Source organism: Alligator mississippiensis, chromosome 1, assembly GCF_030867095.1.
Source record: "Alligator mississippiensis isolate rAllMis1 chromosome 1, rAllMis1, whole genome shotgun sequence".
NCBI classification, from domain to species: domain Eukaryota; kingdom Metazoa; phylum Chordata; order Crocodylia; family Alligatoridae; genus Alligator; species Alligator mississippiensis.
In genome coordinates, this window is record NC_081824.1 from 482,994,155 (window position 1) to 483,014,777 (window position 20,623).

General features: G+C 49.9%; 2 protein-coding genes and 1 pseudogene across 2 annotated transcripts; all 3 read right to left on the minus strand.

Moving 5' to 3' along the window:
* Positions 1 to 3,136: 3,136 nt before the first annotated feature.
* Positions 3,137 to 4,317, minus strand: LOC102570895 (olfactory receptor 52D1). The gene has a single exon (XM_006273320.4). It carries the CDS (start codon positions 4,230 to 4,232, stop codon positions 3,390 to 3,392), a length of 843 nt encoding a protein of 280 aa, XP_006273382.3. The 5' UTR covers positions 4,233 to 4,317; the 3' UTR covers positions 3,137 to 3,389.
* A 5,928-nt stretch (positions 4,318 to 10,245) lies between these two features.
* On the minus strand, positions 10,246 to 11,345 carry LOC132250351 (olfactory receptor 52B2-like). Its single transcript, XM_059727060.1, has one exon. It carries the CDS (start codon positions 11,342 to 11,344, stop codon positions 10,376 to 10,378), a length of 969 nt encoding a protein of 322 aa, XP_059583043.1. The 5' UTR covers position 11,345; the 3' UTR covers positions 10,246 to 10,375.
* Positions 11,346 to 17,520: 6,175 nt separating this feature from the next.
* LOC106739844 (olfactory receptor 52B6-like) lies at positions 17,521 to 18,488 on the minus strand (annotated as a pseudogene).
* Positions 18,489 to 20,623: the final 2,135 nt, after the last annotated feature.

The following is a 20,623-nucleotide window of genomic DNA, read 5'->3' on the forward strand; positions in this document are numbered from 1 at the left end:
AGCCAAGGATTTGTCTACTCAGGTCTTGAAAACCTCCAAAGATGGAGATGCCACCACCTCTCTGGGGAACCTGTTCCAGTGTTTTACTATACTCCTTGTAAGAAAGTTTTGCCTCATATCCAACCTAAATTTCCCTTGCAGCTTGAGCCCATAGCTCCTTGTCCTGTCATCTGCCCCCACTGAGAACAGTCCAGCTCCATCCTCTTTGCAACCCCCTGCAGGGAGGTGAAGGCTGCTATTCAATCCCCCTCTGTCTTCTCTTCTGCAGACTCAATCAGCCCACTTCCCTCAGCTTCTCCTCACCAGTCCTGTCCCCCAGACCCCAAATCATTTTCATTGCTCTCCACTGGACTCCAACTTGTCCACATCCTTTCTGTAGTGAGGGCCAACAGCTGGACACAGCACTCCAGATGTGGCCTCCCCAGTGCTGAATAAAGGAGAAGAATCACTGCCCTTCAACTTCTGGCAATGCTCCTACCAATGCAGCCCAGGATGCTGTTAACCTTACAGGCTCCGCAAAGGCAGCCCCACACCGATCTCTCCAGGGGTGAAGGGCAACAGAGATTTAACTCTTTCCACATTTTATCTGATGTTTTGCATTGTTTTATGCTCTTCAGTGAAGTGGTCCTACTGGCCGTGCATAGACCAGCTTTATTCTCACTTCTAGCTATGCAGGTAGCCAGGCTCAGGCATGTAACACACAGGGGGGTCTAGAGAAGATGGTGCAGATCAGCAGCTTAACTTATCCATAAAAGAAGAAATGAAGGCTGGAAGGGACCTCAGCAGATCTTTTGATCCCATCCCTTGCTCAAGGCAGGCTGATTTCTCTCTCTAAACCTTTCCAGGCAAGTGTTGTCTTAAACATTGCCAAGGATGGAGATGCCGCAGCCTCTCTGGGCAGCCTGTCCCAATGCTGAACCACAGCCAAAGTGAGAAAGTACTTCCTAATCCCATCTAAATATCCCTATTTAAGACCATTGCTCCATCTCCAGTTCCCTTCAGCAAAAATGAAGGCCTACGTCCATCCTTTTTAGGTACTTGAAGACTGTTATCAAATCCTCCTTTGGCTTCTCTCCTCCAGACTAAATCATCCCATTTTCTCCATCCCACTAAATCATCCCACTTTCTCCATCTATTCCCAACCATGGGACCTCTAATCATTATCGTTGCTCTGTGCTGGACTCTTTTAAATGTGTGCATGCCTTGCCTGAAGTGCTGTGCCCCAAACTGTGTATTAGAGGTGAGGCCTCACTTGGGGGACTGGGTCCAGAGTGGGCAAATCCCTTCTCTTAATTTACAAGCAATGCTTCAATTAATTCAGCCCAGTAAATGGCCTGTTTTTTTTCTGCAAAAAGACCATACTGTTGGCTCATATTTAGTTTAAGGTCTTTTATAATCTTCGGGGCCATTTTCTGCAGTATTGCGCGTCTAGCCAGATGTTCTCCACCCTGTATTCGTGCCTGACATTGTTCTGTCCTGAGTGCAGGACTTTGCACTTGTTCTTATTAAACATTCAGTTAATTTTGGACCCTGTCTCAAGTTAATTAAGGTCATTCTGCATCTGAATCCTACCCTCTAGAGGGTCTGCACCTCTCCTCAGCTTGGCGTCATCTGAACATTTGCTAAAACTGCACTCCATCTTTAGGGAACGTGAAGGCCACAGGGCCATAGAAATCCCTCTTCAGAGAAGTGGAAGAATGAGATCATCTCCCACTGGGAAAGCAAAAATGTCCTGTTAGGCAGAACATTTTCCAGTTTGGGGGAATGTGAGACCAGTCGTGACAGCCCAGAGAGGCGGCGGCACAGCTGAGAAAGAGACTTAGGGTGCATCTCTCCTCCAGAGCAGGTTTTCAGTCCAAAGAGCCGCTGAGATGTTGGGTGGGTGTATAGACAGCAAGTCCAGCCGAGAGGTGGGTATGTGGAGGAGGGCATCTCTTTATAGTGGTACCTGACAGCCTCTTTACTAGGCTACACAAAGGGCAAGTATGAGGTGGGTTTTATTCTCATTCCAGTGAAGTCAATGGTCAAGGCCAGGCTAGTTCAGGTCTAGCATATATAAATGACCATGCCCCAGGTTTAGTTGGGGTTTGGGGTTGGAGTGGAGGGGAGTGACCATCCAGTCCTTGCCTCGGAGGACAACGTATGTGATCCCTGTCTTAATGAAAGAAGAATTCATGAAGCACCCAGCCAAGCGGTATGAGTGGTGATACTCAGGAAAGAAAGAGAAATGATACGGGTCCTGGAGGGAAAGAAGAAGAAATCCATAGTAGGTGGAAGAGACCTGGGGAAGGTGATGGTAATCGCGTTAGATAGGAACTTGTAATACTAACTACACAGGGAAATGCGGGGCTGTGTGTGATGGACCATCTCATACAGCTGTGCCCTTGGGCTCTGTCCTAAGGAGGCCTGTGATGCAACGGCCATGGTATGCATCAAGACAGTCCTCTTCCACCCTTGTGTATCAGATGGACTTTCTCTCATGCACCCCTGAGAAGCATTCACTTCTTCCACAGGTGGGAATGAGACCTGGAGCAGATGCATGACCTTGGGGCAAGTCCCCTTGCCTGGATGTGCCTTAGTCTTCCCACTTGAATGATGAGCACACTTCACCCAAGGGTCTCAATGGGTTTCATATCACCGGTGTCAAAGCTTCACAGACCAGCAGGATTTTATTCTAATCACACCGTTACCGTTGTAATGTCTAGTGCTACACAACTTCTAAGTTTATTATTATATTGACATCTTGGAATTCCCACCCCCTAAGATTTGGGGAGGGTTTATTATTATTATTTTTTCATTTCCAATTAGCTCCAGTGGGAAATAAGGCCCATGGGAAAATATAACTCCAGTTTGTGATACACAAACAAAGCAATACAGAAACAGTCCTCAAGGCAGTGCTTTACAACTTCATTCTTGGTAGCTCTGAAACTACCCCCCTGCCCCATCCTTGTCCACAGAAACAATTAACTCCCATGTGTTTTGATGAACAAATTTAGTTGCTCTCAGATCACCTTAGGATCATCTGAGAACAACGAGCTGAACCAACATATGTGTTGCGTTGCGTTGTTGGATTACGTTAACATTTGTTTTACCGTAAGCTGTCCTGAGCTTTTCTTGGGGCCACAGTGGCACAAAAATTAAATCAGGTAAATGTGAAGCTAGTCCTACCAGTGGGTTTACTTGTTTGATTGGTGGGGGTTTTGTACTGGGAGACTTTCCCATCCCTACAATGGTTTAGTGGGGACAAGTGGGACCTGAGGAGGTTTTCTTCCCACTTACACCATGGGGCCTCTCTCTCTCACACTCCCTGCATTGAAAATGAACTTGAACTGGATCTCTGGTCTGAAGCCCAATGCAGCAGGGAGCGTCTCTGCCAATTCCCATCCTCACTATTGTGCCCGCACCTTTACGAACATCTGGATCACACATTCCCGAATCTGCTTTGTTTTCACCCCATAGACAATGGGGTTTAATGTGGGGGGAATGATGACATAAAGGTTGGCCAGTAAGATGAGAAGGTGCTTTGGGACATGGTGACCGAACCGGTGGGTCAGAAAGGAGAAGTAGGCAGGGGTGTAAAACATGAATATCACAAAAATATGAGAGCCGCAGGTGTTTAGCGCCTTCATATGGGCTTCCTTGGAGGGGAGATGTGCGATAGTCCGGAGGATCAGCACATAGGAGACCCCAATGAAGATGGTGTCTAATCCTGCTGAGAGGAAGACAATTGTGATGCCACACCTAATATTGAATGTTATATCAGCACAGGCGAGCCGGGCCACTCCCATGTGCTCGCAGTAGGTATGAGGCATGACGTTGTGGCCACAATACGGAAGCTGCTTCAAGATGGGAATGGCTGGGAATATCAAACAGAAGCTTCGAACAAGGGCAGCTGCCCCTATTATCCCGATGACCGAGCGAGTCAGTATTGCCATGTATCTCAGGGGGTTGCAGATGGCGACGTAGCGATCGAACGCCATGGCTGCCAGGATGCCTGACTCGACCACGAAAACAAAATGTATAACGAACAACTGGGTGAGGCAGCCCTCGAAAGAGATCTCCTTGGAGATGGACCAGAAGATGCTCAGAGTTTTTGGCACGCTGCTGGAAGATAACAGCAAATCAGCAACTGCCAGCATGCACAGAAACACGTACATGGGCTCGTGGAGGCTTCGCTCCTTGACGATGATGAATATCAGCAGAGAGTTTCCCAGCAGGGCCACGATGTACATCAAGCAGAAGGGGATGGAGATCCAGATGTGAGCATCCTCCAAGCCCGGGATGCCGACCAGGGTGAAGAAGGCAGGGGTGGAGGTGTTATCATTAGAAGCTGCCACAGCAGGAGATGACTTCATATTCGGTTTCATGTCAACTGCTCTACCTGTTGGAAAAGACAAGAACGATGCCTGTCAGACTGACTGGCACTCACGGACTGTACACAAGAGTCATTAACAGTAGGTGCATCTACACATGCAAACGCTCCAGGGTGGGTTTTCTTTAGAGTAATTCACGCTAGAGAAAACCTGCCCCAGGCAGGCATCTACACGTGCGGGGAAGCGGGAGCAGATTTGCTGCTCATGGCAGCAGTCTGGGTGCTGGCTCCCTCTGGGTCCTACCCAGGGGCTGGTAGGGAGCACAGGGCCAGGAAACTGAGCTCATTGGTGGCAGATGACAGAACAAGGAGCAATGGGTTCAAGTTTCCACTGTCTACTTCCAGGCTCTTTATAACCACCTTTCAAGTAGCCGAAAGCTTCTTTTAGACCACCTCTCCGTCTTCTCTTCTCCAGACTAAATAAGCCCAGTTCCCGCAGCCTCTCCTCACCAATCATGTCCCTCAGCCCCCCCAAATATTTTCATTGCCCTCTGCTCAACTCTCTCCAATGTGTCCACATCCTTTCTGTAGCGTGGGGCCCAAAGCTGGTCACAGGACTCCAGATGTGGCCTCACCAGTGCCAAATAGAGGGAACAAATCACTTCCCTTGATATGGCAATGCTTCAACTGATGAAACCAAGGATGCCATTAACCTTCTTTGTAAGAAGGGCACACTGCTGGCTCATATTCAGCTTTTTGCCCTCTTTAACTGCCACGTTCCTGCTACAGGGCTGCTGCTTAGGATGATATAAACCCATGCACCGGTACAGGCTTGACAGCAGCTATCTAAGTGCAGGACTTTGCACTGGTCCTTATTGAACCTCATGAGATTTCTTTTGGTCCAGCCCTCCAACTTGTCAAGGTCTCTCTGAACCCTAGCTCTATCCTCCAACATATCTACTATTCCCCCCAGCTTGGTGTCATCTGAAAACTAGATGAGCTTGCACTCTGCCATCTTCCAGGTTGTTCATGAAGATATCAAACAAAATCCATCCCAGGACTGACTGCTAGGGCACTGCACTTGATACCGGCTGCGAGCTAGACATTGAGCTCAGAGGGTAGTTGTCAATGATCCAGCCAATGGCTCAGACTCCTATAATTTGATCAGTGGCTTTGCGTCCCAAATAATAAGTAGTGAATAGCAGGGGGGGGGAGTAGCAGACCTGGTGCCTAGATCTTCTGCGCAAGATCTTTTTCTTTCTAGTTGCCATTGACTGGATGCAAAGCCCCAGAAGAGCTTTTATAGTTACACCTTTGGTTTTCCTGAAACAAGGAGTCCTTATGGGTTATATTTTCCACATTCGTTGCAAAAATAATTGTTCCCTCCAAAAATTTCTCCATCCTCACACTCTCTTTTCCTCATGTGCTTAGGCTGACATCCGCACTTTCCCTACAATTTGGTTATGGTTTGGATAGCATACGTTTGATAGAAGTTATAGTGCTGTTTGTCACCCATAACTCATGCTGCATAGGCCTATGCATGGCTGCAGACTAAGTCAAAGCTGCAGAAATATGACTGAACATCTAGGATACAGGTCCTTGGCTTGCTGTTCAGTCATTCATGTTTTGGGATGCAATTGCAATACAAAGGTGACCAAATGTATGAATAGTTATTTTGCTATCCTAAATGTGCCTATCAACATTTGAATCATTTGAATATGTTTACAAAAATACAAAGCAATTCTCGGACTTCCCAGCGCTACTGCTATTGTCTTCTGGCAGGGTTGTGCGACTAGGAGCCAGCACATTGGTTTCCCCAGAGAAGCGTAACAGGATTGTGTGGCTAGGACCTTTCCCCAGTGAAACATGACCATTTTCAAACCTAATCTTATTCCCTCCATGGCAGAGAAGGAGCGAGACAGCTCATACCAAGAGGCTCCTCTGTGTAAGGCTCACCCCAGACCCATCCTGCACACCCTTCCCCAACAGGGCTTGGAACAAGAGGCAAAACATGTGTCCGAGCAGGAGCTCGCCCTACGTGCCAGGCAAGGACAAGCCTTTAGAAATCCCACTGCAGAAATCCCATCTCTCAGCCCAGGACCTGCACCTTCCAGGCACTTTTCTTCCCAGCTGCAGCTCCCCTGCCTCTCTTTTTCCTCCCAGCCTCCTCCCAACAACCCCTGCTTCAGGAAAAGGCTGCCACAAAGCCAGAAACCTCACCTGGACCATGCCTACACGCAGAGGGAGGGATGCTTGCTTCAGCCGCAGGCGAGAGCTGCAGGCACACAACCGCGATGATGAGCTGGGGTATTTCTACTTCTCTGTCACCGTCACCGTCACCGTCCCCGCGAGGTCTTGGAGCCAGCTGGGAATTGCAAGGCCCTGGTGCTTGTGCCTGCAGCCCTGATTGCTGTGTGAGCAGGATCGGGGATTAACCCTTCCTCTCCCTCCCGTTGCTGGAGGAATTTCACCCTGTGACACTGTTGAGAGAAGTGGTTGTGTCGGGCTTGTGTAGACTGGCTTTTATTCCAATTGATTCCAGCTCCACGGGGCATTTGCCTCCTTCTGTGTCACACATCAGGTGAGATTTGGACAAATGTGGTGTCACTCAGCACCTTCATTTCTTGCTACAATCACAGACAACAAGGCTGTGACAGATTAGGGGATCCCCAAGGGTCCTCCAACCCCCTGCTCAGGACAGGACCAGCCCTGCTGAACCATCCCAGACAAATGTCTCTCTCCCCTGCTCTTAGGACTGAGGCCTACAGAGATTGTGGGATCTCCTTTCTGGGAAGTGTCTAAGACTTACCCATCCTCAAAGACGCAAGCTTCTTCCCACGATCCATCCTATGTTTTCCATGCATCAGTTGTAAACCACTGTTACTTGCCCTGTCCCCTGATGCCACATAGAAAAGCTCATCTCCATCCCCTCCATAACCACCTTGCAGGTATATGAAGACTGTTATCAAATCCCTTCCCACCTGCTTTCAACCTTCTCTTATCCAGATTAGGATAAACCCAGAAGAGAAAACCCAAATTAAGGAGAGGTCTAGGAGAGACGATGTATGCCGAAAGGCTGTAAGAAATGGGATTCCTTAATCTGTCCGTGTATTTGTGCAAGTGCATGGCCCAGTCGTGCAAGTGAGGCCTCCCTAGGGAAGAACAGAGTACAAAAATCACTGACCCTGACTTAAACTTAATAGAAGTGAGGTCTTGTTGCAAAAGGAGTCTTAGAAAGGCCAATAGTAAAACTTTTGTCCTTTATAAACTCCATGGGGTTTTTTTGCATGCGAACTAGGCCAAGAGTATCCAAAGATGCCATTTCTTTAATCCTGGAGTCACTATAGTTCAGCGTACATCTGTCTTTCAATGAACCATTGGAAATACAATCCAGCCTTCTTGAGCATCTGGACAGCGTTTCATGAATCTATTAATGTCGGTGTGGACATCACTTTCATTTTCACACAACAGTCAATGTTTTCAGTTAGAGGTAAATAGCAGTCAGCAGGGCTGTGCCATGGGAGGTCCATAACTTGGAGCAGGTGAAAGACAGCAGCATGGCCAGAGAAAGGAGAGCTGGAGGAGTGGAAGCACGAAAGATCATTTAAAAGACAAGAGGGTCGTGAATTCCTGCTAAACTCTTCATTGCATAGGTGTTAAGTAGATTGTAATGGGCCAAAAAGTCAATGACTCCTTCACTGCTGCCTGTCTAGAAATGCTGCTGTCACTGCCAGGAAGTTGGCTTTAAACTTTGGGTGCAGCAGGTATCCAAGGGGGGTGGGTGCAAGTGTCCCAATGCACCCACCAGGAACTGCCCCTGCAACCGGCATTGTGGAGGATGGCATGGTCAGGCCTCATGCACATTGCAAAGGGGACCTCCCACTGTCCTCCAGCATACAGCCAAAGCCAGAGCCAGCTGCTTTTGTGTAGGAGGCTGTGCTTAGAGCTGTGGCTCATGGAGGGAGAAAGCAGGGTCCAAGCCCCAGCTCTGTGTATGGGGACTCCTCTGGAGCCAGGGAGCGAGAGACTATCTCCATTCCTTTTCTGCACAGGCCTCAGCATTAGTAGGAGAGATGAACAAAGTGCAAGGGAGCCTGTGCCTGGTGCCTGGTGCGCTGCCTAGATGAAAAGCTCCAGACACCCCCAGGATGCATCGTTAGCACACAATGACAGTGAGAATGTTCATTGCCATTTAATGATTCCTGTATAATTCCTGGATGCAGTTATAATCAATCCCAAAAAATATTATTGATAATATTATATATATATATATATATATATATATATATATATATATATATATATATGTTATTCCTCCTTAAGAACTGCTGACGGTCTTATGCCTTCATTCCCTTGGGAGCTCCTTGGGCCAGTTTAGGGAGCCTGAATGTGACTAGTGGAGGGCTTGGATCAACAGGGCCAGCTAGGCTGGGGTGAAACCCCATGACGTGTCCTACAGTCATGGGCCTGCTTTTGTAGGTCCCCAAGTCATGAGAGATGGCAGGGAGAGGAGTGGATGGGAGGTGAATGGTTTCTTAATGGGTGTATTGAATGGGGGCTGGGAAAATGTTGGTTGGGTTGGGGGACGGGGGATGATGGTGTCGTGTGTAAGAGGTGGGGGTGGATGCAGGTGGGTGAAGTGCAATTTGTCTGCCCCTGCTTGTCCCAGACCTGAAACCCTCAGAGGCAGACTGAGCAGACATCTCCTGAGCTCCTTTCCCACCCTCATTTTCTAGTACTTTATGCTCACGGTGGCTCCAGGGGAAAGGGGCAGTTGCAGGAGGTCACATCTAGTCCAACCCTGTGATCAAACAGGACCAGCCCCAACTACATCTTCCCAGCCAAGGCTCTGTCTGTCTAGATCTTCAAATCCCCCAAGAATGGAGACTCCACCACCTTTCTGGTTAGCCTGTTTCAGTGCTTCACCAGCATCCAAAGAGAAAGTTTCTCCTAATATCCAACCTCAACTTCCCTTGCTGCAACATGAGCCCATTGCTCCTTGTTCATCATCTGCCCCCACTGAGACCAGACCAGCTCCATCCTCTTTGCAGCCCCCCTGCAGGGAGGTGAAGGTTGCTAGTCAAACCCCCTCGGTCTTCTCTTCTGCAGGCTAAATCAGCCCATTTCCCTCAGCCTCGCCTCACAAGTCATGCATCCCAAGCCTGCAAACATTTTTGTTGTCCTCTGCTGGACTGTCTCCAATTTGTCCACATCCTTTCTCTATTGGGAGTGGAGGCAAAACCAGACACAGGACTCAGGGTGTCAGGGGCATGGCCCCTGTCTAGGATTTCACATATTGATAAGCTTTCATAGAAGCAGCAGATTGGCTTTTGTGGTCCCCCTGCTTTACCTGTGCCAGGTTAGGGTGTTAAGTCTGTGTTGTGTCCGGGGTGAGAGTCGTCTTATGTAGAGTTTCCTACATTACGCTTGTAAGGGATGGTTTGGACAGGGATGATCCTGCCTGGGGAGGGGGATGGAAGAGATGATCCATGAAGGCCCTTCCAGTCCAACTACTATATGACTGCTTATCTATGACTCTATGCAGCACTGATGAGGAAAACAAGGAAAACTACTCAATTGGGAGCACTTCTACTAATGCCGCCCAGGATGTCAGCTGAAAGCAACCCAGTTTGTTCAGCAAAACACATGAGGGTTTATTCTTGGCCTCTATGGGACTCCCCTTCCGGTGGGCCACAGGAACAACTAGTTCTCAAGACAATACCCCAAAAATATGCCTCCAAGAAAAGCTCCGGGCAGCTTAGAATAAACCAAATTATATATTTATAAAATAAATGTTTAATTGAGGTGATTTCTGTGCCACTGGTTTCAGCAAGTAAACCCATCAAAAGAACTAGCTCCACATTTACTTGGTGGGGTCTTGTCCCCACTAAGCCCACTGGGTGACTGTCCCATCCCTACACTGAATTGGGTCCTCCATGGGTCTTGTTCCCATTTACACTTCCTGCATTGGAAATGAACTCATCCATACACCAGAGGTTCAGTCTAAGTGCAGCAGAGAGTGGGAGAGAGAGAGACCACATGGTGTGCCTCCCAATTCCCACACTAGTGTTGTGCCCGCACGTGGGGGAACATCTGGACCACGCGTGCCTGAATCTCCTTCGTTTTCATCCCATAGACGATGGGGTTTAGCATGGGGGGGATGATAACGTAGAGGTTGGCCAATAAGATGAGAAGATACCTCGGGACGTGGTGACCGAACCGGTGGGTCAGGAAGGAGAAGTAGGCAGGGGTGTAAAACATGAATATCACACAGATGTGAGAGCCACAGGTGTTCAACACCTTCATATGGGCACCCCTGGATGGGAGACGTGCGATAGTCCGGAGGATGAGGGCATAGGAAACCACAATGAAGATGGTATCAAGTCCTGCTGAGAGGAAGATCACTACGATGCCAAGCCAAATATTGACCCTGATGTCAGCACAGGCCAACCGGGCCACTCCCATGTGCTCACAGTAGGTGTGAGGCATGACGTTGTGCCCACAGTACGGCAGCCGCTTCAAGAGGGAGATGACCGGGAAGATGAAACAGAAGCCTCGAGCGACGGCAGCTGCCCCCATTTTCCCCGTGACCGAGCGAGTCAGGATCACCGTGTATCTCAGGGGGTTGCAGATGGCGACGTAGCGATCGAACGCCATGGCTACCAGGATGCCTGACTCGACCACGGAAACAAAATGTAGAATGAACAGCTGGGTGAGGCAGCCCTCGAAAGAGATCTGCTTGGAGAGGGACCAGAAGATGCTCAGAGTTTTTGGCACGCTGCTGGAAGATAACAGCAAATCAGCAACTGCCAGCATGCACAGAAACACGTACATGGGCTCGTGGAGGCTTCGCTCTGTGATGATGGTGAATATCAGCAGAGAGTTTCCCAGCAGGGCCACGATGTACATCAAGCAGAAGGGGATGGAGATCCAGATGTGAGCATCCTCCAAGCCCGGGATGCCGACCAGGGTGAAGAAGGCAGGGCTGGAGGTGTTATCGTTGGCAGTAGACACACCAGGATGTGCCATCATATTCGGGGTCATGCTAACTTCTCTACCTGTTGGAAAAGACAAGAAGGATCCCTGTCAGATTGACGGGCGCTCGCATGCTGTGCACAAGATTCGTTAACACTAGCATCCATAGCACACACCGGGTCCGTATCTGGAGATGGGTGTAAGGAATCATAACAGGATCTGAGACAGGAATACGATGTATTCGGGGTGCACGGGACATTGCTTTTATGAAGTCAACAAGAGACAACGAGGGTTGGAGGGACCTCAGGAGGTCACATCTAGTCCAACCCCCTGCTCCAACCAGGACCATGTCATGTCCACCAGTCCCCCAGCCATTTTTCATGCCCTTCACTGGGCTCTCTCCAATGTGGCCACATCCCTTCTGTAGTGGGGGGGCCACAGCTGGACACAGGACTCCAGATGTGCCTCCTCAGTGCTGAATAGAGGGGAAGAATCGCTGCCCTCTATGTGCTGGCAACACTCATAATAATGAAATCCAAGGTGCTGTTAGCCTTCTTTGCAAGAAGGGCACATGGCAGGTTCATATTCAGCTTCTTGTGCACTTTTTAAACTGCAGCTGCTTTCTTGCAGAACTGCTGATTAGAAAGTCATAAGCCCTGTACTTAAGATAGGATGGGGCAATCCCCTGCATCAGTACAGGCTCGAGACTGAGGTTCTTCAGCAAAATTTCATTGTTCTGACCCAATCCTCCAACTTGGTGTCATCTGCAGAGTGACCTTAACAAGTTGTGGGGAGTAGAGGATACGCTGGAGGGTAGGGCTAGGATTCAAACTTGCTGAGGGTGCGCTCTATTCAATATCTTCATCAACACCCTGGAAAATGGCATAAAGCCAGCCCCAGGACCGAGCCCTGGAGCACTGCGCTTGACACCAGCTGCCGACTAGACCTCGAGCCATGGACTACGACTCTGGTGGGACCATCGAGCTCAGAGTCTCCTCCCTACCCTACCAACCATTTCATCAGTGGCTTTGGCCACCTGCTATTCACTAACTGTTTGTGTCCAGTCAATGGCTACCGGAAAGAAAAAGCCCCAGGAAATCTTTCTCAGGTCAGAAAGCAGAAGGCGTGCTGTCCAGATCTCTTGCACGAGATCTTGATTTTCCCCTCCAAAAATTCCAAATTCCACATGATTTCATATTGTTTACTTTTCTTTTCCTGGAGCAAAATGTTCACAAAGATGTGAATGCTAAACAGCCAAGTATCCTCGAGGGAATGAGTGAATGTCACATGGCTGCAAAGAATAGTGGTTTTAGCTCGTGCAATGATATAGGTGATGTAGATTTGATTTTATTGTAAAAGAAAACATTGAGCCGGGATTGCGAGGCTAAGTGTTGTTTGCAAACTAAGTGTCCGAGGGGCTGGACACTGCCCAGCCTGCGATCCCCTGCCCCAGCTGCACAGAGCTAGCACCTGGCCCACTCTCCTCTTGCATTGCATGCAATGACAGCACAAAGAGCAGGGCAGAATCAGACCCAGGGTGAAAAGCTGTGGAGGCCTTGATTTTGAACCCTGGCAACAAGGCTGCAGATCCAGTTCTGCCCTGGTCTTCAGGAACCTAGAGATACCCAAGATGCTCTTTTCTATGTCCTCTCCTCTCTTCATCCACAAACGGGAGTATCTGAAAAACATCTGGGCTCCGGCTGGCTGTCAGTGTTTTCCCCGGCCCTGGGGACAGGGCTGTGGCCCCACTCTCGTCCTCGTGTGCTTCATCTATGAAGCTTAGTCCATCCACCATGCACCGAGGATGCCCTGATCTGCAGCTGGGCTTCCTGGTACTATTATTATTTTCTTTCTAGAAGGAACCAGCACAGGACTTTCCCTCTTAGCAAAGATCATCCCAGACCCATCCTGCAGAGCCTTCCTCAAGAGCCTCCTCTATGCAATGGGGTGAACTAGACGCTTATACCCCACGGGGCTTGAAACAAGAGGCAAAACATGTGTCCGAGCAGGAGCTCGCTCTACATGCCAGGCAGGGACAAGCCACCAGAAATCCCACTGCAGAAATCCCATCTCTCAGCCCAGGACCTGCATCTTCCAGGCACTTTTCTTCCCAGTTGCAGCTCCCCTGCCTCTCTTTTTCCTCCCAGCCTCCTCCCAACAACCCCTGCTGCAGGAAAAGGCTGCCCCAAAGCCAGAAACCTCACCTGGACCATGCCTACAAGCAGAGGGAAGGATGCCTGCTTCTGCCACAGGTGAGAGCTGCAGGCACAAGACCTCAGTGATGAGCCGGGGTATTTCTACTTCTCTGTCACCGTCACCGTCACCGTCCCCGTCCCCGCGGGGTCTTGGAGCCAGCTGGGAATTGCAAGGCCCTGGTGCTTGTGCCTGCAGCCCTGATTGCTGTGTGAGCAGGATCGGGGATTAACCCTTCCTCTCCCTCCCGTTGCTGGAGGAATTTCACCCTGTGACATTGTTGAGAGAAGCGGTTGTGTCGGGCTTGTGTAGACTGACTTTTATTGATGCCAGCTCCACGGGGCATTTGCCTCCGTCTGTGTAGCAAGAAATGAAGGTGCACATTTGTCTAAACCCACCTGATGTGTGACAATCACAGACAACAAGGCTGTGACAGACACTTCCCAGAAGGGAGATCCCACAACCTCTAAGAGCAGGGGAGAGATATAGACTAGGGGGTCCCCAAGGGTCCTCCAAACCCTGCTCAGGCCAGAAGCATCCCAGACAAATATGTTTTCCATGCATTAGAGACCTACAAAGATGCAAGCTTCTTCCCAATATCCATGTTAATACTTACCCATCCTCAGCTGTAAACCACTGTTCCTTGCCCCATCCCCTGTAGCCACAGAGAAAAGCCCATCTCCACCCTCTTCATAATCACCACACAGGTATCTGAAGACTGTTTGCAAATCCCAAGCTCCCTGGCTTCTACCTTTTCTTGTCCAGATTAAGGAATCCTGGTTCTTGCAGCCTTTCAGCATATGACATCTCTCCCAGACCTCCCTTTAGGACAAACCCAGAAGAGAAAACCCAAGTTAATCTGTCCATGTGTTTCCTAAATTGTGTGGCCCAGTCCAGGGCCCACTAGTGCAAATGAAGCCTACCCAGGGATGAATAGAGTACAAAAATCACTGCCTCAGGCCAATAGCAGAAACTAAAAGTCCTTCTTTTGCAACTGCTGGTTCATATTCAGCTAATTGTGCATTATAACCCTATGGTCTTTTCTGCAGTTCTTCAGCCTGACCAGTCCTTTCCCAGTCCATATTGCGTATGCAATTGTTCTGTCTTAAGTCCAACACTTTCCATGGCTCCTTAGTACATTTCTGATGTGCTTGGAGCTGGAATTGGATGGCAGTCACATCCGCTTTATATGGATGCGTTTCAATTTCTAAGCTTCCCCCCCACCTACAATCCTGTTGCAAAGATCAGCCAGGCATCTTTAAAATGTAGCTGGACTCAAAACTAATGTTCCCCAAAACATACCAAATCCTAGGTCCTTTTCTGAGTCCCCTCCCTTGGCCAGCCTGGAGATGTGAAGCTGGACGACTCTGCCATTGGTTGTCCTAAAACACTCGCTGGTCACTAGCGCCAATTGCCTGAAGCCCCCACCCCCCTGCCCGACCTACGGCGATAGGTTTTTTGGTTTCCTGGAGCTGGTGGAGAGCCTGGGACAGCCCCAGAAAAGAAGAGGGAGGGTCACTCATCTCTACAAGGTCCTGCTTCTTTCAGGGCCTCATCAGGACCCGACTAGTTCACACCATGCTGCTCTTACTCTGTGATCTCCAGAGGGTTGTTTGTAACATTTCTCTTTGCTCCAAATAACTTCCCTTTGCTCCTGAGAACGTCTGAGACGGGCATGTTGTACTCTGATATTTATGGAAGGAAAGTGCATGGCTCAAAGGATCTCCCCTTCCAAACCAGGAACATGGCACTAGAAAACCTGGCTCCCAAGACAAGACTCAGAGTGAGACCCACCTGGGGAGAGACTCCCAGGCCCGTGCCACAATATGTATGGGTTTTCTTGGGAAGTAACTGCATGTGGGTTTCCAGGGCACAAGTTCCCCCATGGTAATTGCCTGTATGCATGTACTTACTCCATGCTACATGAAAACGAACTTGCTCTACTTCTGAAATGGTGTCATGTGCAAACCTGTTTCCTTACTCTGCTTCCATTTCCAAGCTGGGGGGAGCAGTAGATATGCTGGAGGGTAGGGCTAGGATTCAGAGTGACCTTGACACATTGCAGGACTTTGGTCCAAAAGAAATCCCATGAGGTTCAACAAGGACAAGTGCAATCCTTCACTTAGGACAGGACAATCCCATGCACCGGCGCAGTCTGGGGGTGATGGGCTGGGCAGCAGCTTTGCAGAAAAGGACCTGGAGGGACAGGGGACAACAAGATGGACAGGAGCCAGCAGTGTGCCCTTGGTGCCAAGAAGGCTACTGGCATCCTGGGCTGCACTGGCAGGGGCGATGCCAGCAGATCAAGGGACGTGATTCTTCCCCTCTACTTAGGTCTCCAGATGTGGCCTCACCAGTGCTGTGTCCAGCTGTGGCCCCCCACTACAGAAAGGATGTGGACATATTGGAGAGAGTCCAGCGGCAGGCAGGAAAACTGTTTTGGGGGTTGAAGGACATGACTTATGAGGAGAGGCTGAGGGAACTGGGCTGATTTAGTCTTTCTTCTCTTCTGCAGACTGAGGGGGATTGAATAGCAGCCTTCACCTCCCTGCAGGGGGCTGCAAAGAGGACGGAGCTGGACTGGTCTCCGTGGGGGCAGAGGACAGGACAAGGAGCAATGGGCTCCAGCTGCAGCAAGGCAAGTTGAGGTTGGCTATTAGGAAAACTTTCTCACTAGGAGGGTGGTAAAGCACTAAAACTGACCTCCCAGAGAGGCGGGGGAGTCTACATCCTCGGAGGTTTTGAAGACCCAACTACACAAAGCTTTGCCTGGGTGATATAGTTGGGGATGATCAGGCTTTGAGCAGGGGGTTGGACTAGATGTGACCTCCTGCGCTCCCTTCCAGCCCTCCTTGTCTATGATTTAATGCTTCTACCTTGAGGAGCAAGCTACATCATAGTAGACCTTCGGGAACAAAATGCACTGAGGCAGCTACCAGGCAGCATCTGCTGCTCTGTACATTCATACCCTCATTTCTCTTGTGGTAACTTGCTGGTAGAGCCCTGTCCAAGGAGGAAAAATAAACCATGGTTAGTCCACAACCCTGGTGACCTGGTCATTGTGCTGTGATTGCTAAGTCCTTGTTTTCCACATGCTGCACTTTTGGGTTCCTCTGGTTGAGGTCCTGGGTTGAAGGTACCCACGTGAGTGCTAGACATTAAGGCACTTTGCAGTACTGCCTTGTGATGTACCCTTTGCTGTCAGCTCAGGTGCAGCATCTAGCGTGAGCTTCTGGGTCCTTGGATGTGAAGACCTGGACTTTTAGTCCTTGACCCCCCTTGTAGTCTGAGAGAGCTGCCTTCTGCCTGAGATCCTAGAAGGGAACTTTGCTGGGTGCGACTTTATTAGTCAATAGCAATACAGCTAGTAAAGGGTTTTTGTTGAAGAATTGATCAGTACTTTGGGTGCACGCCATCCCCTTGAATAAGTAAAGTCTTTGGGCCATGACACCTAGGTCTCCTCCCAGTTGGCTTGTTCTCCCTTCAGCCTCTCTCCTCTCATCCTGCCTTTCTTGTTCCCAGGTCCCAGAGAGCCTTTTTCTCAAGGCAGCCTCCCATGCTCACATGTCTTCATGTCCTCCCAGGATGCCAGAGACTGCTGGAACCTCACTGGATTCAGGACCAGAAACCAGAGCCTCCTGGCTGTTTTCACATGCAAACTGGCTCCTTATGTTGTTGATGACCCATTCCCCAGCTGAGACGCTCAGCTCTCAGATTCACTCCTAGGTTTCATTCAGAACAAAAGTAGCTCATTGTTTTGCAAGAAACAAGCCAAAGAGAAGTATGCAATATTACCGTGACATGAACACACTTAATGCAAAACTGTTTCTCTGTTACCAACTTCATGGACTCAGGTTCTCTCCATGATCTGGAGGGACAATGGCAGATTTAATACTGGTTGAAGCAATGTAGATTTTTGCTGAGGGCAAATATCTGCTGAGTGGTCAGACTGAGGTTCCCATGACATGTGTTTGCTATTCCCCCAAAGGAGAATTGACCTCACAATACAGTGTACAGATGGCAACAGGTGGACAGGGGGTCATTCCCTTCTGTATCTCACAGCTCAAGTTCCCTCTCACCAAAGCTAGGTCACTGACCACGGGATATCAGCCCAGGTTCATGCTCAGCAACCCATCATTATCTGGGAGAAGGCACGGGTCACCCGCTCCTGGATTGGTTTGGTTTTCACCCCATAAATTATGGGGTTGAGCATGGCGGGGACGACCATGTAGAGGTTGGCCAGCAGATTGTGACTTTGACACTGGGGCCAAAGCGATGGGCATACCAGGAGAAAAAGGCCGGTGTGTAGAAGATGAGTATGATGCAGACATGAGAGCTGCATGTCCCAATTGCCTTGCGCCGGGCCTACTTGGACTGCAGCCAAAAGATGGCCCTGAGGATGAGACTATAACACACAGTAATGAGCGCAACATCCAGCCCTACAGAGAGACGGCTGGTGGCCAACCCAAACCAGATGTTGACCCTGATATCCGCACGGGCCAGCCGGGCAATGCCCATGTGCTCGCAGTACGTGTGAGCCATGATGTGATGTCCACAGTAGGGCAGCCTCTGGAGGAGGAAGATAGCAGGGAACATATTGCAAAAGTCTTACACAACTATCCTAACTTACTCCATGATTGGGAAAATAACCCTGGTTGCTATTTTGAATCTCAGGGGGTCGCAGATGGCCACATACGGGTCAAACGCCATGGCCATCAGGATCCCCAACTCTACAGTAAAGGTGAAGTAGATCAAGAACATCTGGGTGAGGCAGGTGTGGAAGGAAATCTCTATTGAATAGGCCCAGAGCACATTCAGGGTTGTAGACATGGTGCTGGTGGACAACAAGATATCAGCAAGGGCCAGCAAGGCAAGGAAGATGTACATGGGCTTGTGAAGGCTGGGCTCGGTTGTGATGACAAGCAGCAGGACAGAGTTGCTGAAGAAGGCAGAACAGGAGGGAGATCCAGATGTTCAGAGCTTCCACACCTGGGAAACCAGAGCTCATTTCCCAGACTCCCAGAAAGGTTTGTATAGGAAAGAGCTGGAGCTGCAGGAACGCTGTTTTGCAGCCGCATGGAAACTCCCTGCCTCTCAGCCCCGCTGCATCCTCCTCCTGCTGCACTCAAAGAGGACTCACCCAGCTCCTGCCAGCCCTGGGACTGAGGATGCTCAGCCTGTGATACAGGCAATGGGAAGTCGACACAGACCTGGGCTAAATGCTGAGATATTTATGTTGAGGACAAGTCCCAGTGGGGCCTGAAATCCACCCCCAAGCCATCACACAGCAATCTCCCTGGACAAAAGTCTTCCAGGCATCGAGACTGAGGGGGGGTCGAGCATTACAACCAGCCCCTGGAGAGGTCATGCAGAGTCTGGGTTATTGCAAATTCAGAGAAAGTTTCTAAGGCAAAGCTTAAGGCTGCAGTGGAAAGTGGGCACCAGATTCACTGCAGTGGACTTGGGCATTGGAAATCCCCCTGCCCCATGTTTCAGGGGCTGGATCCTTCCTCAGGTGGGGCCTGAGCTATGGTCCAAGGCTGGGCTGCATCAGTTGCACGAACCACTGTCACCTTGGGCCGATACCAGGCATGCTTGCAATTCAGAGCTGAACTGGAAGGAGCGGGGAGGGAAGTGCAAACTGGACCCTCCCTGTACTCTCACGAATCAGCGCTGATCTACAGAGCACAGTTTGGGAACTGCTGTATGTGTCCATCCTTCCTCCACTCTTCCTACAAAACAAGGAGCAATGGGCTCAAGTTGCAGCAAGGGAAGTTGGGGGTAGATATTAGGAGAAACTTTACCCCATTCCAGTGCTTTATTACCCTCCTAGTGAGAGTTACCCAGAGAGGTGGTGGAGGTTTTTAAGACCCAGGTAGACACAGCCTTGGCTGGGATGATGTAGTTGGGGCTGGTCCTGCTTTGAGCAGGGGGTTGGGCTAGATGTGACCTCCTGAGGTCCCATCCACCCTCATTTTCTATGGTTTTATGATACATGTCCGGTGGGCCACGTTCCCTGCTGCGTAGCACAGCTGAGGAGCAAAAGGCCAGAAGGAGTGACCAAGGAGGGGTGATTGCAAGAAATCCAGGTAGATGTGGTTAACACCATGAAGCAAGGAGTGGATTTTGGGAAGGACACGGCTTGGCTGGCTGGCAGGAGACCCTACCAGAGAGGGACCTGTCAGCAGCTACTGCATACTCTGCCCTTGGACTGGGCTTGCACAGAGATCAGAGCTGTTGGTTTGGGCAGAGGATGCTTACCGCTCCTATTCTGCCTGAGACCTCAGGATGCTCCGAGACAAGGAGTCTGACTCTCCTGTGGTCAGAGCAGCATTCGAGCCAGGTGTCATGGTCCAAGCAGTAGCACCTCTGCCTAATTCCCAGGGGACCTGCTCTACTTCCCTCCTAGAGAGCTGTGGAAATCCCCTGCCCCACTGGGGTTAGCAGTCAGGAGAAGAGGAACAGCTGGACTTTGATCACCCCATTCTGCAGTCCTTTATAGAGGAACAAAGCCATGCAGGTGCCGCGGGGTCTTGTGGATCTCCGAGCGACTGCTGCATCCGACACAGCCTCCCTGCACGTGTGCATGGACATCATCACCCTGCTCAGGTGCCAAAGGGAACATAGCAATTGCTGTGGAAATGGGCAAAGACCATGTTTAACCTCACATATAGAGTCCCAAGGAGAGGGCACTGGGCTGGGAAGCAGGAGTCCACCCAGTATCTCATCCCCAAACTCACACAACAGCTCCCCGGAGGGGCCGAGCAAGTGGCTCATCCTCCCTCCTCCTTGTAGGCCTTGCTGGAGCACCGATCCATATAGGCTGCTCACACAAAGGCTTTGCTAAAGCATTGGCCCGACTAGGACTCACCAGCAAACCTGACCTGGCATGAGCCTGCCAACTTTCATTTATCCTGCCTCAGAGATGGAGGGAGAGATGATGATACAGGGTAGGATCCCAGTTCAGTACCAGGATGATAAGGCAGAAACAGGAACATCCAGGTTGGGATGTGAAATAAGCCCACGGCGCAAGATGTATTGCATCCCGCCTGGACCTACAACGTCCCAAACCATCATTTGGTTTGATCACTGTACAAAAGGAGAATTGGAAATCAGGGGAAGTTTGTCACTAAACTATTTGTA

Excerpts from the sequence above, each read along its gene's own strand:
- LOC102570895 (XM_006273320.4), bottom strand. The coding sequence starts at position 4,232 with ATGTACATCGTGGCCCTGCTGGGAAACTCTCTGCTGATATTCATCATC.
- LOC132250351 (XM_059727060.1), bottom strand. The coding sequence starts at position 11,344 with ATGATGGCACATCCTGGTGTGTCTACTGCCAACGATAACACCTCCAGC.